Raw genomic sequence first — 18,330 nt, 5'->3', positions numbered from 1 at the left:
GGCCTCCACATTTTACTGCCTTACCACTTAAAGCCTAAGTTTTGTTTTGCCTTCTCTCCTATTGGTTATTAAATTTGTTCCCATTTGCCTGTACCTGCATTTCTTATAATCTTGCCTCCTCTGCAAAGCAAAGCGTGTGTGTATCTATCTCCTTTTTGATATTTGTAACTCTGGCTCAAAGTCAACAGTGCCTTTCTCTCCCAGGGACTGTCACCATAGCTCTAGGTCTGAGTCCTTATCTTCTACATAAGGCCTCTTCTCTTCCAGAGTTTGGCAACATTAGTTTGGCCAACTGGGATTCCGCCCTTAGCCAAAAAGCTATCCTCCCAGCTCATTCTACAAAACTACTTGCCTCTCCCAGCCTGGGCTTTTCCACCTTCACCGTTAAACCCATCAGTATCCAGCCCTGCCCAGTTTTCCCCTGCCCCCAGTGTCTGTCTTGCCTTTATCCTGAGCTCCCCACTATTCCCCACTCCTGAATGCACCTCCTCTCCCAGGCCTTACCCGTAACCCTGACACCGGGAAGGCCCCTGCCAGCGTCCACAGGCGTCTCTCCACCCTGGTTCCTCCGCTCTTCAGTAACTGTCCCCACGCCCCTTTCCCTTCAGGGCCCCGCGCGCCGCCAGGAGCCCCCACCTCGAATGCGCTCCCACTGTCACTTGGCCTCTCTTCCACAAGATGGCGGAGCTGCTGCCCCCACCCCAGGGTCCCTTCTTGCACCCTCCTGCTCCCTCCCCCGAGCTCCAGTCCGGTCCCTCCCTCCGCCTCTCCACCACCGGCCTTGGCCCCAGGTCCCACTGCCCCCTCCCGCGGTGAGCGGGCGACCCAGGCCTGAGCTCGGAGATGCGCCAACGCCGCCTCCTCCACCATTCCCCAGCCCGCACCATCTCCTCACCATAAACTTGAGCGCTTTCTCCTGCAGCACCGCCTCTGCCGGGTCCATAATCGCTCGGGCTACTGGGTCTGCTCTCCGCCGGGGCCGCCCCTTTCGTGCCAGGCCAAAGCCAACGCAGCACCCGGATCCCGCCTCCTCTTCCTTCCCCCGCCCTCTCTCACCTCCTGGCACGGGCGGGGGGGGGGGGCAGGGGGTGCTGAGGCGGACGCGTGGCACAGAGCGTGCGCGCTCCGCTTCCTCACGGGACTTGTAGTTCTGGAGGCTCGTGCGTTGCAAGGCGAGAACACGCGGCGAACAGCAACTCCCGTGGGTCCCTGCGTAGAGTCGCGACTGTGTGCAAGCCAAATCTGGAGACCTCGAGAGCCAGGAGGGGAAGTCGGCTGACGGGATTTGTAGTTTCCAGCCTTAAGAGGGGGGGGAAAGCCAGGGTGTCACCGTGGTTACCGAACGACGCCAGTGGCTGCTTGCCTAGCATTTGATAGCAAGATGGCGACTAGTGCTTCATCTGTATTCCAAACACGAGGAAAACTGAGAGAACTCGGGATCCTTGGGCCTCCCTAATTGATTTAGGAGAACTGGACCCTCCTAAATTTTATATACATCGGGCTTCAACAGAAAGTCTGAAACCTAGGGACTCAGAGCCCAGTGTGCATGTGGAAGTAGCCTAGACACCAATGCAAGATTTCAAAGTCTTCCTAAGCTATTGCCTCTCATTTCTGAAGTCTTTTCTCCCCTAGAGCAAGTCAGAGGCAGATAGAACTCAGTACAGGAAATTCTTGAGTTCAGCACTCAGAAAATATGGGCTGTCATTGCTAACCCTGAAATCTAAATCCTGTATTGAGTCAATGAAATACACTGACCCCATCAAGCAAATGCAACCTATAGCTTCTTTGGCCTTGAAAATGACAAAATGAGCTAGGGAGACGTCTCAACGGGTAAGAGTGTTTGCCGATCAAAGATCAAATCTCAGCACCCACATAAAAAGCTGGGCATGGGGGCTCAGTGGTTAAGCATACTTGCTACCTTTTTCTTTCTTTCTTTTTCTCTGGGTAGCTTTGGAGCCTCTCCTGGAACTCACACTGTTGACTAGGCTGGCCTTGAACTCACAAAGGTCTGCCAGCCTCTGCTCCCAGACAGAGTGCAGGGATTAAAGGCGTGGACCGCCACCGCCTGACCCGGACGGCACTTGCTACTCTTTCAGAGAAAGTGGATTCAGGTCTCAGCACCCACGTGACTCAGAACCTCCGGAAACTTGAGTTCCCTCCCTACCCTTTAAGAAAGAAAAGGACGAATGTCCTAATGGTCTGTGTGCCTACAGAACTCGACATAATACCTAACAAATAAGAGGCATGCTGCTAATAAAAAGTTACTCTTGGATTTTAAAAAATTAACACTAAAAATTTTTAATAATTACAGAAGTGCAAAATGAGGCCAGGCATGGAAGCTCTTGCCTTTAATTCCAGCACTCAGGAGACAAAGGTGAGTATATTTCTGTGAGTTTGAGGCCAACCTGGTCTACAAAGTGAGTTCTAAGACAGCCAGAACTACCCAGAAAAAAATCCTGTCTCAAAAAACAAAAACAAGAGTGGCAAAATGGAGAATTAGAACTTGTTTGTTAGGAAAATTTCCAAAGGGGTTGGAGAGATGGGTTGGAGGTTAAGAACATTTACTATTCTTCCAGAGGATATGAGTTCAGTTCTCAGCGCCAGTCAAAGGGCTTACAATTGCCTGTAACTCCAGCTCCAGGAGATCTGACACCCTCTGTGGGAGGCAGTACTCTTGTGTATATGCCCACAGTCAGATGCATAATTTTTTTTAATTTAATAAATTAAAATTTTTCTGGAAGGTTTCAAGGTGAAGAACCCATGACGGTTTAAAGGGACTAGAGTGAGGGGTGGAGAGGCTGGGGTCTTGCTTTGTTTTGTACCCGCTGTGCCCCACCGGGAGCAGACCTTCAGCTACCAGCACCTTCTATAAACATCATAGGCGGGAGCAGAGGCCCGAAAAGGAAAGTCAAGAGAGAAGAACATGTAGGAACAACACAACCACCAACCTGGGTTATTGTTTGGCTGGCTGACTGTTTTGTTTTTTCTTTTGCTTTGTTTTGCTTACCTTTTATTTATTGTGTATGTGTAGATGTGGGTACACATGGCCATACTTACAGAGATCAGGAGATGGCTTGCAGAAGTTGCAGCCAGATCTCTGTGAGTTCGAGGGCAAGCTGATCTACCTAAGGAGTTTCAGGACAGCCAGAGCTATATAATGAGACCTTGTCTCAAAAAACTAACAAGTTCTCTTCTTCCACAGTGTGAGTTTGGGGACCAAAGTTAGATAATCAGGCCTGGTGGCAAATGCCTTTACCCACTGAGTCATCTCTCTAGGCCAACTTAGTTTTGACAGACATCAAAAATACATAACTCTATAGGTTTAACTAAGACCATTCAGCCCACAGTGGTGATGCAGAGTTCACAATCAGCCTGATCTGAAGAGCTGAGTTCCAGGCCCACCAAGGCTACTGAATGAGAATCTGTCTTTTAAAAGGTAGTAAACATGCAGGTGGAGACTGCTCACTTATTTCCCAGTCACCCAGACTCAAATAATAATACAGAAACTATATTAAATACAACACTATTTGGCCAATAGCTTAAGCATATTTTTAGCTAACTCTTATATCTTAAATTAACCTATTCCTATTATTCTGTGTATTGCAACGAGGCTGTGGCCTACAGGTAAGGTTCTGGCTGGCATCTGGCTTCTCCCTGATTCCACCTACTTTCTCTCTTTATCTCTGTTCAGATTTCCCACCTGGCTTTACTCTACTAAGCCATTGGTTGAAACAGCTTCTTTAATAACCAATGTTAATAAAACATATTCATAGCACACAGAGGGGAATCCCACATCAGTAACATTGCCGGGCGGTGGTGGAGCACACCTTTAATCACAGCACTGAGGAGTCAGAGACAGCCAAATCTCTGAGTTCGAACTCAGAGTGAGTTCCAGGATAGCCAGGACTGTAGTGATGGCCTGCGGGCAGGCTTGCTTTTCGTCCCGCCCGGCTCCCGCATGGTTAGCTTTACACCCGAAATAATTACACGGAAACTGTATTCTTTTAAACACTGCCTGGCCCATTATTTTCAGCCTCTTACTCACATCTTGACTAACCCATATCTAACAATCTGTGTAGCACCACAAAGTGGTGTCTTACCGGGGAAGGATTCTAGTGTACGTCCATCTTGGGCTGGAGCTTCGTTGCATCTCTCTCCCTGAGGAGAGGCACGGCAGTCTGCCTAACTTAGGAGAGGCGTGGCATCTGTCTGAGCCATCTACCACACTTCCTTTTTCCTGTTCTGTCTACTCCACTTATCTAAATCTTGCCCTATCAAAAAGCCAAGGCAGTTTGTTTATTAGCCAATGAGAATCCTCCATCACAGGACTAAACAGAGAAACCCTGTCTTGAAAAATAAAAACAAAAGTAGTAACATCAGCAGCAGTTGCTGCCACCATCACTTTATGAGATATTACGCCAGGCACTAGAAATTTTACATTGACAATTTCTCATCAACCAGACATTGTGACACACGCCTACAGCTCTCTCTGTCCAGGCAGAGGGAAGGGTTGGTAAAAGAAAGAGTTTTTTTTTTTTTTTGCATTTAGAGCTCCTCTTGCTAAAGTACTCATATGGATATGGATCCAAAGGAAACTGTCAGGGGCTGGCCACAGAAAGGCTAATCTTTGTTAAAATTGGCTACTTACAGCTAGGTTTGTAGGTGCACACTTTTAATCCCAGCACCCCGGAGGCAGAAGCAAGAAGACGAGGCATTTGAGAGCAGCTTGAACTACATGGCATTGTCTAAAAAACTAACAAAATCAAAAATCACCTCTCATGGTTGAATTGAGAAATCCAAATTAAAAACCTTTTGATGAACCATCCTGCCTCCGTCTTAGACTTAAAAGCTATTTTATAGTAAAGATAAACTTGGCTCATTCCTGTTTATGATTAAACCTCTGTTTCTCAAGGACTGGACTATATGCCACCTGTAACCTTAACTACAAATGGTTCTGTACTGTCTGTTCCAGGAAACAGCAACCTTGTCTTTACTTCAAAAAGTTGTTAGGACCATCTTGCAACCCTACCTTTATTTCAAAAGGTTATTATAACCTCCTGTTGTTACGACTACCTTGTTATGACCACCTTGTTATGTTCTATTACTGTAACTGCCTATTTGCCTGCCAGATCCCACCTTTTGGACGGTCCCAACCCCTGAACTACAAAAGTCTTATCTTCCCCAAGTCCAATGCTGACCTCTTGAACCCCATCTTAGGTGGAGGCAGCCCATGTACAAGAATAAAAAAGCTTGCTTTAATTAATTTGGCTATGCTAATTTAGGTCAGAGGTCTTTCCCCTTACATTTTAGGGATTAGCTCTTCCTTCCTTTCTTCCTTTCTTCCCTCCTTCCCTCCCTCCCTCCCTCCCTCCTTCCTTTCTTCCTTCCTTCCTTGTTTGAAGAAGATTCTTGCTATTTAACCCCATCCTGACAAAACTCAAAATCTTCCTGCTCGCCTCATAAATGCCATGATCACAGGTATTAAAATGCAAAGCCAGGTTAGACATTTGAATTGATGTTGCCCCTCACATACATTCAGTTTAGGCAAACTCTTTGAATTGGAGGTAAGAGATCTGAAGACACAAATTCTTAGTCTCTATCAGTCCCTAAATTCACTCCCTCCAACTGGAGAAAAGAACAAGAGATTTATTTCCAGTTCATACTTTTATTGGCAATGTGTTGTATTTAGTTGAACCTTTCTGATCCTCTTTCTCCCCCGCCCGCCTCAAGACAGAGTTTCTTTTTGTAATCCTGCCTGTCCTGGGACTCACTCTGTAGACCAGGCTGGCCTTAAACTCAATAGACAAGGCTGGCCTCGAACTCAGAGATCTGTCTACCTTTGCCTCCCAAGTGTCGGGATCAAAGACATATGTCAACACAGCTACCTAGCTCCCATCTTCTTTCAAAAATGTTTGCTTACTATCATTGTGTTTTTAGACAGAATATCTTGTAGCCCAATATGGCTTCTGTAATTGAAGATGAAGTGAGACAACCTAACCTCTCCATAGGTAAAAAGGTTAATTTGGGATCAAACTGCCAAGACTGGAGGCAGGTTTGGGGGTTAGGGGCAATAAACAAGAGTGTTTTAGATGATACTCAGCAGGGAGGGGACTCTGAGTTGATACAAGCTGTTCCGATCGATCTGGAACTAGATGTCCTCTTGTGAAGTAAAGGGAGATTCCTGGTATACAGAAATAGTTGTATTCTTGAGACATAATTTCACTCTGTAGTCCAGACTAACAAGGAACTTGCTATAAAATCCAGGCAGGCCTCAAACTCAAAGCAATCCTGTGTCCAGCTTCCCAAGACCTGAGATTAAGGGCACAAGCATGGCAGTGGGAACTGCAGAAAGAAGTCAGTCTTTGGATCGGGAGGGAATGAGGAAGCAGAGAGGAGAGGCCAGAGAAGGCGTGTCTAATAGGGAAGGAGTGGATCACGCCCCAAGAAAAAGGCAGCACAGACGATGGCATCAAAGCAGTCACACATTCCGGCCTTCTTCAGGCAGGAGTGATGAAGACCTGGCATATAGTAGCACACGGGCCACTCGGGGGGATGCCATGTCCTTTGAGACAATCAGAGAGTCTAGATTAAAGTTCTACAAAATGGTAATCAGGAACAAAAACGGCTTCCCACAAGCCAAGCTCTCTCCCACACACATCCGTTTTCCTGTGTAGAAAGGCATGGCATCTCTTAGAACTGCCACTCTCATGCAGAGAAAGTGACCAAGGTTAAATAACACTGTCTTGGGGAATTTTGTCATTTTCTGTCACAGATGTCAATGGTGTTATTGTGACTGTGCCTTTTGCAATGAGGTAGTTTCTGATTTTAATGTTATAGTCACTTCGTGGGGCAGGTTAGTGATGTGGGCAGTGCATCTCTGAACTTTTTTTTCTTCATGATACAGAATCTCATATAACTCAGGCTAATCTTCAACTTGCTATGTACCCAAAATAACCTGGTGGTATGGGAAGTCCTTCTGTATATGTGTTGCTTTTATTGGTTAATGAATAAAGGTGCTGTCTGCCAATGGCTTAAGCAGAGTAAAGCCAGGCTGAAAGAGATATATAGAAAGAGTAGGCAGAGTCAAGGAAAAGCCATGTAGCCACTGCTGGGGACAGACAACTCTACTGGAGCTCACCGAAACTTTGCCGGTAGGCTACAACCTAGTGGTGATGCACAGATTAGCGGAGATGGATTAGTTTAGGATAAAGTTTCTGTGTGATTATTTTGGGAGTCTGGGTGGCCAGGAAATGAACGAACGGCCTCCCCCAACAACCTTGAACTTCTACCTACCAAGTGTTGAGATTACAGATATTTGCCACTATACCCTTTACATGTGCTGCTGGAGAAAGAACCCAGGGCTTCATGCACACTAAGCAAGCACTCTGTCAGCTGAGCTACATCTTTAGTCCTTTTGTTGTATTGCTTATATGTATTCATTTTGGCACTTGCATGTGTGCATATATGTATGAGGAGATGCGATTAATATCCAGTGTGAATCCTCAGGCATTGTCTATCCTGATTTGTGACACAGGTGCTTTCATTGACTTGGACCTCATTGAGTAGGCTAGCCTCGCGAGCCAACAAGCTCTAGGAATCTCTCAGTCTCTACTTCCCCAGCACTGGAAATATTGGCATGTACACCATGCCTGGCTTTTTCTTTTCTTTTTTTTTTTTTTTTTTTTTTTTTTTTTTGGTTTTTCAAGACAGGGTTTCTCTGCAGCTTTAGAGCCAGTCCTGGAGCTAGCTCTTGTAGACCAGGCTGGTCTCGAACTCACAGAGATCCGCCTGCCTCTGCCTCCCAAGTGCTGGGATTAAAGGCATGCGCCACCACCACCCGGCTTCATGCCTGGCTTTTTCATGTGGCCACTGGGGCTCAAATCCAGGTCCTCCTCATGTTTGCACAGCAAGCATTTTATCAACTGAGTTGTCTCTCCAAGCCCCTCCTCACCATATATGGGGGCATACAAGTGTGTGAGTGTCCAGAGAGCAACATCAGGTGGAGTCTTCCTCCATTGGCTCTCCACTGAGGCAGGGTATCTTGCTGAACTTGGAACTCAATGGTTCTTGTCTAGCTACCAAGCTTAACCTGGAATTCCCTGTTTGTAAGTGGAGACTGCTTTTTGGTTTCTAGCCACCCAGACCCGAATAATAAACACAGAACTGTATTAATTATAACAGTGCTTGGCCAATGGCTTAAGCATATTACTACCTAGCTCTTATATTTTAAATTAACCTATTTCTATTCGTTTCTGTATCACCACGAGGCTGTGGTTTACTGGTAAAGTTCTGGTGTCTGTCTCCTTTGGCAGCTACGTGGCATCTCTCTAACTCCACCTTCTTTCTCCCAGTATTCAGTTTAGTTTTCCCACCTAGCTCTATTCTGTCCTGCCATAGGCCAAAGTATCTTCTTTACTAACCAATGGTAATAAAACATTTTCACAGCATACAGAGGGGAATACCATATCACCTGTTTCTACCTAATAAACATCAGAATTGCATTACACATAATGCTATCATGCAGACCAGTCTCTATTTTCTTTTATTATTTTTTAGTGTAAGTTCAAGGGGTCTGAACTCAGACCTTAAATTCTTGCAGAGCAAGTGCTTCACCCACTGAGCCATCTTCCATATCTCTCGGTTGTTGCTGAAGCAGGGTATTTCTATGTAGCCCAAGCTGTAGTAATATTGTAGCACTTGGGATCACACACCTTAAATCCAGCACTGGAGACGTGGAGACTTGAGCAATATGGCTGGGCAGAGAGAGGACCATAAGGCGGGAAGAGGTAGGAACTCAATACAGTCTGAGAATTCATAGAGACAGATGCAGTCTGAGAATTCAGTCTGAGATGCAACCTGAGGATTCGTAGGGACAGGATTGTTGTAGGAGGCCGCTTGTTTATCCTGGCTGCCCAGAACTGAAATAAGAACACAGAAACTGTATTAATTAAATCACTACTTGACCCATTAGCTGTAGCTTCTTATTTAACCCATTTCTATTATTCTGTGTATTACCACGCAGCTATGGCTTACTGGCTAAAGTTTCATCATGGCTCCTCTCTGTCTCTGTCTCCTTTCTCCCAGCATTCAGTTTAGTTTTTCCTGCCTACCTAAGTTCTGCCCTATCAACAGGTCAAGGCAGTTTCTTTATTCACCAATGGTATTCACAGCATATAGAAGAGAATCCCACATCACCTCCTCTTTTCTGTTTAAATAAAAAAGGAAGGTCTTAACTTTAACAGTAAAATTACATATAAGAAAACAGGTATCATGTAAGAATTATAGTTACAATATTTATATCTACTTTATTTTTTATCATAACTAAGGAAAACTATAACTACAAATTTTTCAACTCCATCAAAGACTCCAGAAGGATATAATATTACCTAAATAAACAGGAAGTACATTGTAAGCAACGTCTAAAACTCTAGAATTGACAGAGACATCTTGCTACCTGGACAGTCACCCAAAGTTCTTCTGTATCATTGGGGCATCCATCTTCAGCCTAAGGCCCATAGTATCCAGCAGACTTTTCCATGAAGCAGGAAATTTCAAAGACAGTTCTGCCTATATTGGCAGTTTGTCAGTCACTTTCTTCAGTTAAGCAGTCTAGGCAAGAGCAGTTTCTTGTCCAAATGGACAGCAAACTCCATAAGGAGCCTCTTCAATTGCCTATCATCCTCTTGAAGTAGATTGGTGCTGCCAGGAGCAGCTGTTTCTTATTGTCATAAAAAGTCCTAAATTCTCTCTCTCTCTCTCTCTCTCTCTCTCTCTCTCTCTCTCTCTCTCTCTCTTTTTCTCTCTCTGTCTGTCTTTTTTTTTAGTTTTTCAAGACAGGGTTTCTCTGTAGCTTTGGAGCCTATCCTGGAACTAGCTCTTGTAGACCAGGCTGGCCTTGAACTCACAGAGATCTAACTTCCTCTGACTCCCGAGTGTTGGGATTAAAGGTATGCCCCACCACTGCCTGGCTGAAAAGTCCTAAATTCTTTTTTTTTTTCTTTTTTTGGTTTTTCGAGACAGGGTTTCTCTGCAGCTTTTTTAGAGCCAGTCCTGGAGCTAGCTCTTGTAGACCAGGCTGGTCTCGAACTCACAGAGATCCGCCTGCCTCTGCCTCCCGAGTGCTGGGATTAAAGGCATGCGCCACCACCGCCCGGCTCAGTCCTAAATTCTTAAAACATTTTAAATGCCATATTCTGTAGTCTTTGAAAGTTTTGGAGCTTTTGGTTTGTTTGTTTTTTTGTTTTTGTATTTGATTTGGCAGGAATGATAGTGATTTAGTTGAGTGCTAAAGAGAGAATCATTTTCCCTTCCCATCCTAATTCTAATAAAGTACAAAAGTGGATGTCAGTGGCTCACACCTTTAATCCCAGCACCCAGGAGCAGAGGTAGGAAAATATGAGCTCCAGGCCAAACCGAGCATATGCAGTGAGACTCTGTCTCAAAAGAAAGAAAGAAAAGCCGTGGTAGCTCACACCTTTAAGCCCAGCATTCGGGAGGCAGAGTCAGATGGATCTCTGAGTTTGAGACCAGTGTGGTCTAGGACAACAAGGGCTATACAGAGAAACCCTGTTTCAAAAAAACAAAAACCAAAACAAAATGCTGATTCCATCTGTATTCACTCAGAAGGAGACATTATTAACTCAAAACTATCATCCAGAGAGGTTCCTTCAATGGGGGTTTTCGTTATCACAGACCACAAAGCCACCTTGTCTGGCTAGAAGAGCCCGGTCCCTACAGAACCGCTCTGTGGGGTTCAGATGGGTGGCATGAAGATAGGGCCACCAGAAAAAAATAACACAGACAAAGGTAGCTGTGCATTTGATTGTAGTCTGGGAACAAAAAAGGTCAGTATGACTTTAGGGGAAAAGTAGGTGGCCCAAGACCAGATGCAGAGGACAGCAGTAAGGCTCTTATAAAAAGCCATTGTTCAGCTGGCACAAGCTGGTCAGGTGAGCCGGCTTACATCCTTTCTGTCTGGGGTCTGTGCCCATACTTCATGGACTATAAATATCTTGCCTTCTACCCCAGCTCACAGGCCAAGTTCAGGCATTCATACTTTATCCTGGGGCTGTGGGAAAGTGCTGAAAAATGTTAAACAGGGCTGCAGCATGGTCAGATTTGTATTTTCAGAAAATCACTCAGAGCCCAGGGTGGAGAATAGATTAGAATGGAGCACAGCTGGAGGCTGGGAAAAGGATTATGAGTTTGCAGAAATCTTCCTGGGAGAGGTGGTGGCAGCCCGAACAAGGGAGGTGGTAAGAACCAAAAGGACGGATGGATTCCAGAGACACTTCAGAGAAAGAGTCAGTGAGACTCGGTGATTGATTAGATGTGTCATGAACGATGTCAAAGGAATGTGTCAAAGATGACTCCTAGGTATCCGGCTCAGGAAACAGGATGAATGAGGAGTGCCACTTTTTGAGACAGGGAGCACAATAGAAGGAGTAGGCGGTGGGAGGATAATCAGTTCTTTTCTGGACATATTGCTTCAAGGTGCCTGTGAGGCTTCCGTGGATTTAGACGGTGGGGAGGTCCTTGGCATTTTGGAACTGAAGCAAGAGAAAGTTTCTGTTCGTAGACAGGAAGGTGGCAACTGAAAGGAAGAAATGGCCCAGAGAAAGTCCAAATGGTGAAAAGAACAGCAGGATGGAGTCCAGGAGAACCATACATTCTCAGAACAAGCAGGGGAGGAGGAAGCTACAGGAACCGAGAAGAAAGGAGACCGCTTTCTTCTTTTTTCTTTTTTTTTTTTTCTTCTTTTTTCTGATGGCAGGTCTGGGCAGGTGGCAAGTGCCCTGAGACAGTGCATGGAAGAGGGAAGGGAAGGAAATGGAGAATGTTCAGTCTCTTACAAGATCTGTGGCTCAAAGGGAAGAAAACCCAGCATAGTGACTGGAGGGGGAAGTTGGGTGGAGAACTCAGAACACTCAGATCTGAAAAAGGAAAGTCTTCAGTGCAGAGGAACTTAAAAGGCGTGACACCTAAATTAAATGAGTGAATCCTGGTTAGATCCTGGAACACACATATTTGCCCATATGTGTGTGTGTGTGTGTGTGTGTGTGTGTGTGTGTGCGAGCGCGCACCACCCCAAACAACTGCTTAAAACAATAATAAACGTTCATCTCATCTGTGTCAGAAATTCAAAGCCAGCTTTGCTGAGGTTTGTAGTCAATGTTAAATTGGAGCTGAATAGTCTGAAGGCTTGACTGGGCTTGCTTTCTCAGTGCTCAGTTGATAGTAGTGGCAGCTCTGGTTCACATCCCGGCATTTAGAAAGCTGGGACACAGAGAATTCAAGGTCAGCTTTCTGATTGTCTGTCTGTCTGTCTCTCTGTCTGTCTGTCTGTCTGTCTCTGTCTTTCTTTCTCTTTTTTCCCTTCCTTCTTTCCTTCTTTCCTCCCTCCCTCCCTCCCTCCCTCCGTCTGTCTGTCTCTGTCTCTCTGTCTCTGTCTCTCTCTCTCTCTCTCTCTCTCTCCCTCTCTCTTTCTGCCCTCCCCTTTCATTTTTCCTTTCTTCTCCAGAGATAGGGTTCCTCTCTGTAGCTCTGGCTGTCCTGGAACTCACCCCGTAAACCGGAATGGCCTCAAACTCACAGAGATCCTGCCTCTGCCTCTGCCTCTGCCTACTAGGATTAAAGGTGTACAGAACCACTGCCCCGCTTCAAGGTCAGTTTTCAATTTACGGTGCAAACAGGTCTCAAAAACAAACTAGTGCCTGGCTGTGGTGGCTCAGACCTTTAATTCCAGTGCTCAGGAGGCCCAGGCAAGCAGGCAGATTTCCGTGAGTTAGAGGACAGGCTCTACAGAGTGAATTAGTTCCAGGACAGGCTCCAAGGCTACACAGAGAAACCCTGTCTTCAAAGACCAAAACCCAAAAGAAACAGACAAACAAAACAAAACAAAAAACCTAGCTAGGCTAGCTAGGTGTGGTGAGCCCTGTCTGGTACTTGTCATCTCAGCACTTGGAAGCCTGAAGCAGAAGGATTGCTTTTGAGGCCAGCCTAGACTGCAGAATGAGATCCTGTCTCAAAAAGCTGAAAAGTAACACGACCTTGACAATCAAATAAACAGCATCTGTGACTACCTGCTTAAGACCTGCACAAAAAGAGAGAGGAGAAGGGGACTAGTTGGAAGGGTAAGGGAACCGGCAGGAATGGGGGTATGGGGGCGGAGGATAAGAGACCCTCAGGAAAGGTGAATAGGATCGTAACCCATTGTTTACGTGTATAAAATTTTCAAAAAAAATTAATTTTGTTTAAAAAAGCAAACAAACAGAAAAAGATAACTCAGTCTCATACCTTTCAATTTGACGTCTTGGTAGGAAGCATCTGTAAATTCCTTGCCTTGTGAATTTCTGCAGGGCTCCAGTTGCCCACCTTGTTTATCTGAGACACAGAGTCTCTCAGTGATTGGCCTGGAGCGCACAGATTAGGGGATGCTGGCTGTGAGGTCAGCGAGCCTCAGAGATCCTCATGTAACTCTGTCCCCAAACTGGGACTGGAAGTACCATGCCACCATATCTGGCTTTGTACATGGGTGCTGGGGATCTGAACTCAGGCCCCATGCTTATAAAGCAAGTTCTTTACCATCTTCCCAGGCCTCCTGACTCTTATGGAACCAGACATTACAATTAGCCTAACCCCAGAGCTTAACTGCAGTGACAGTGCCTCTTATTTATTAACAGTAGTATCCAAAGCCGAAACAAACGAAAAGTGCTCACTTCTGTTATAAAAATATTGTGTGTGTGTGTATACGTATATATATATGCGTGTGTGTATATATATATACATATATATATATATATATACATACATACAAACATGTTCATACACTTTATTTGCTATGTTTTTCCTGGCTTGAAAGATTAACCAGCACTCAGCTGTTTGTGCTGACATAGCTATCTTTCTCCAGATTTCTGTGCCTCAATCCGTTTGACTGTTTGACAAACAGTATCCATCACAGCTTAGTCTGCAGACTTAGCTCTGTTTGTGCTGGCTGTTTTCCGTTTATCTGGACTATGTCAGACCTCAGCACTTCTATACCTTCATGGTCATGATTCTCTTTATCTGACTGCTATCGTTCTCAGACATTTATATTGTTGGAAGCTTGCTTTCTTTCTTTCTTTCTTTCTTTCTTTCTTTCTTTCTTTCTTTCTTTCTATCTTTCATCCCTTCTGCCTCCCCAAAGTGCTATTTGAGAAGGAGGTGATCGAGGCTAGGATTAGTTCTATTAGAGGTATTAAACTTTCACTTAGTGTCTATCAGTCTGTAGATGGATAGGAAACAAACTGTCTGAGCCAGCTGGTGCTGATGCACTCCTTTAACCCCAGCACTAGGAGGCAGGGGCAGGCAGATCTCTGAATTCAAGGCCAGCCTGGCCACCCCAGAGAAATCCTGTCTCAACAACAACCACCAAAACAAAACAACGACAAAGAAAACAAACTATCCTTTCAAGGAGTCTTTCATTTTCTAGAGCAGCGGTTCTCAACCTGTGCGTTGGAACCCCTTTGTCAAACCTCTGATTCCAAAATCATTTATATTATGGTTCATAACGGTAGCCAAATTACATTTATGAAGCAGCAATGAAATAATTTTATGGTTGGGGTCGCCACAACATGAGGAACGGCATTAGAGCAAGAACAACATAAGATATATACTAACGGGGCTTTCTGGCATCAGTGGGGCCTATATCCCTCTCAGTACTGGCACATGTAGACTTGATTCATTTGCAGATTAAGAGCCTAGGCTGGAAATGTAGCTCAGTGGGTAGACTGCTTGCCCAGCTTGCACAGCAATGTATAAACTGGGAGTGACCATGATGGCGCATACTTGTAATTCCAACACTCTGTAGGTAGCAGCAAGGGAGTCCAAGAGTATCCTCAGCTGTATAGTGGATTTGAGGCCAGCCTAGACTACATGAGACCGTGTCTCAAACAAACAAATATAAATGAATCATATTTTAAAGGTCTGGGCAGGATTTAGGAATGTCATCAAAGAATACCGCTAGCAACTTGCTCAAAAAGTCAAGGGATGGGAGAGAATGATTAGTTATGAAGACTCTAAGAAAGCAGGTGAAAGAACAAGACACCTTGACAAGCCACAGCCTTCCAAATGGAAGGATGGGCAACCCAGTTGGGAAATATCTGGAGGAGTCATATCTCAGCATCTTTCTCCAGTTTATTTATTTATTGTTTTTCAAGACAGGGTTTCTCTGTGTAACCTTGGCTGTCTTGGAATTCACTCTGTAGACCAGGGTGGCCTTGAACTCACAGACCCACTTGCCTCTCCCTCCCCAGTGCTGGAATCAAAGGCATGCACCACCACTGCCCTGCGTCTCTTGTGTTTTAATCTCATTTTTTTTGTTGGTCAAACACAAATGAAAAGCAGAGGACCAGAGAAAGCTTTTGGTACCATCCATCTGGCTTCAAGGTCCAAAGAGGGGTGGGAGACCATGGGGAATGCATTCTAAAGGGCAAAGGGGAGGTTTCTTATTTATTTGTGTGTTTGTATATTATAAATAATAGAGTCCTGCCTGCATGTGTGTCTACATGCCAGAAGAGGGCATCAGATCTCATTATAGATGGTTGGAAGCCATCATGTGGGTGCTGGGAATTGAACTCATAACCTCTGGAAGAGTAGCCAGTACTCTTAACCACTGAGCCTCAAAAGGGGAATTTCTATAGGTCACTGGTTTGAGTGTAGATAAGGTCTGGTAGTTGGATAGGGAAGACTGTGCAAACAAAGGCTCAAAAACAGGAGCCAGAAGAAACCCCAAACTTTTAGCCACAAAAGAGAAAGAGACAGAGGGAGGGAGAGAGATAGAGAGAAAGGCCCAAGGTCAGCAAGATGGCTCAGTGATAAAGACACTTCCCCCTAAGTCTGATGACCCAGAGTTCCATCCCAGAGACCCAAATGGTAGAAGGAGAGAACTGACTTCCCAAAGTTGTCCTCTGAGCACCACAGGATACCCTAGCATGCATATATCCCCGCCCCCCAAACATTAACTAAATAAAAGTAATAGACTTGTATATCTCCTTTGTGTGGAATACACAGTGGATTAAAAAAAAGATAAACACTCCTCAAATAATTCTGAAACAAAACCAAAACCTTCCTAAGATAAAATCTGCTAAGCCATGATACAGCACTTATCTAACATAGACCATGTTCTGGGTTCCATCCCAGGTACCCTGCCTTTAATCCAGAGATTAAATTTAATGCAGAGGCAGAGAGATCTCGGTGAATTTGAGGTCAGCTTGGTCTGTGTAAAACTGTCTCAAAACAAAACACATTTATTTTAGTATGCTATGGTAGCAACATGCCTGTAATTGAACAAGTTTGAGTCGAGCCTGGACAACATGGCCAGATTCTGATTCTGGAGAGAGAGAAAGAAAGATAGAGAGAGAGGTGGGGGGCACTAGGACAAGGTATCAAAGTACAAATTTTCCCCCTTCCCACCTTACTAAGGGGTGGAGAATTGTATTGATGAACGTTTACCTATTTGTTTGTTTGTTTGGTTTGGTTTGGTTTTTCAAGACAGGGTTTCTCTGTGTAATAGCTCTAGCTGTCCTGGAACTCACTCTGTAGACCAGGCTGGCCTCAACCACAGAGATCCACCTGTCCCAGCATGCTGAGTGCTGGGATTAAAGGTGTGGGCCACCACTGCCCAGCAATGAATTTTTATTAAGATGAAAGAGAAGGCAGTAGATTATTCTGTGTAAAGGTGGCAGACAGTGAGGGGAGCTACTGGCAGAAAGGAAGAGAATCTGAAGGTGGGGGAGGGGGCTGAAGAAAGAGAACATGATCCAATAACAAATGGGCTACTTCTAGCCCAGATCAGAACTTGAGCTGGATGGGGGGGAGGGGCGGTGCAGATGGATAATCCCCATTCACACCCTGAGGTAAGAGAATCCTAAATTAAGGCTCATCCTGAGTACCACACATGTTAAGTCTGGCATGGTGGGTCATGCTTATCACCTCAAATTTGGGGGGATAAATTAGGAGGATGGCCATAAGTTTGAGGCAACCTGGGCTACATAATGAGTTTTAGGATAACCTGAGCTACAGTGTGAGATATTATAAAAAGAACTCCAATAAAATATAAAATAAAGAGAAGGTTGGGGATATTGCTTAGCTTAGTGTTAGAGTTTTTGTCTAACATGTGTGAGGCCCTAGGTTCAATTCTAGGACCAGAAACAAAACAGCACAACTTTAGTCTCTTCTATAGACAGACACTGTTTGGACTTAACAGTTTGCTCATTTTATGATTGAAAGTAGAAGTTCAAAATGCACGTTTGATTCCAGCTGATTATAAGGCCTTGAGGTCTCACTTTTTTTCTTTCTTTCCCTGTCTGTCTCTGAAACAAGGCATTGAGATGTAGCCCAGGCTGTCCTTGAACCATGGCAGTGCTCACATCTCATCCTCCGTGTGTTAGTTACAGGCATGTCCCGCCATGTCCCACTGTAGGATTCGTGACGTCAAGTTAGTGAGTGTGTTGATGTAGTTGTGCTTCGTGACCAATATCATATCATTCTGAATTTCCTTCAGTGGAAGACTGAGAAATCAATGAAATCCAAGAAGTTTTCTCAGAGGTAGTAGGAGGGCCAGAGCCAAGCTGTCATGTCTTTTAAATGTTTTTAGGAATAAGACCAACAATTATTCCCCTTCCCTCTGCACCCAAGAAGCCTGATAATGCCACTGTTGGACATGCTGGAGCTCACAGGCTGGACCATAGCTCAAATTCTGTTCTAAACCCTGCCCAGATGTTCGGCTGGAAACTCACATTCAGCTGCTCAAGACCGTGCCTACAGAGTACTTAAGGCCGGTACCAAGAACTGCTATGTGATTTCTCCCCTTCCATTGGGAGTGCTTTGCTCTTTAAACCAGAACTTTTAATTCGGCCTGATCTAACTTATTGCATCGGTGGAGAAACTCACTACCGGGGATTCAAAAATACTTAATAGATCTCATGTAGCCCAGGCTAGCCTCAGAGGTAGTAGCTGAGGATGACTGTGGACTCCGATTCGCCAGTCTTTGCCTCCCGGTTGGGGGATTATAGGTGCATACATCCATGCACCAATTATCTGGTGCTGGGACTTGAACACTTGGCAAACACTTTACCAACTGTGTAACACCCCCAGCCTTGGGCTGAAATGAGAGCAGGCAAAGGCCACACTTGCAGAACCATTCTCGCTTCCTGTTGAAGGGCTTCAGTTAGTGATCCAGCAGTTCATTTGTCAATATAATTTGTTGTTAACTTAATTGTAGGAAAATTGAAAAATGTAATGCCTAGTCATGAAACCCTTAAGGCTGGTTAATCTTTCTAGATTGCAACC

The 18,330-nt window shown here is 44.9% G+C and overlaps 1 protein-coding gene across 10 annotated transcripts in view; it reads right to left on the bottom strand.

The window, feature by feature from the left end:
- The window catches only part of Btrc (beta-transducin repeat containing E3 ubiquitin protein ligase), a 175,440-nt gene extending 174,420 nt beyond the window's left edge, over positions 1–1,020 (bottom strand). For 4 of the 10 annotated variants that reach the window (XM_038347901.1, XM_038347910.1, XM_038347927.1 and 1 more), the window contains exon 1: positions 896–1,020. In XM_038347901.1, coding sequence (XP_038203829.1) covers positions 896–943 — 48 coding nt within the window. In that variant the 5' untranslated portion in view covers positions 944–1,020. Of the gene's footprint in view, positions 1–504; positions 562–636; positions 656–895 lie in introns of those variants that run through there. The other 6 variants (XM_038347919.1, XM_038347960.1, XM_038347942.1 and 3 more) reach the window with 6 other exon arrangements.
- Positions 1,021–18,330: the final 17,310 nt, after the last annotated feature.

Source organism: Arvicola amphibius, chromosome 1 (assembly GCF_903992535.2).
Source record: "Arvicola amphibius chromosome 1, mArvAmp1.2, whole genome shotgun sequence".
NCBI classification, from domain to species: domain Eukaryota; kingdom Metazoa; phylum Chordata; class Mammalia; order Rodentia; family Cricetidae; genus Arvicola; species Arvicola amphibius.
The sequence above is the reverse complement of the archived record's forward strand: the minus strand, read 5'-3'. Positions and strand labels throughout refer to the sequence as shown.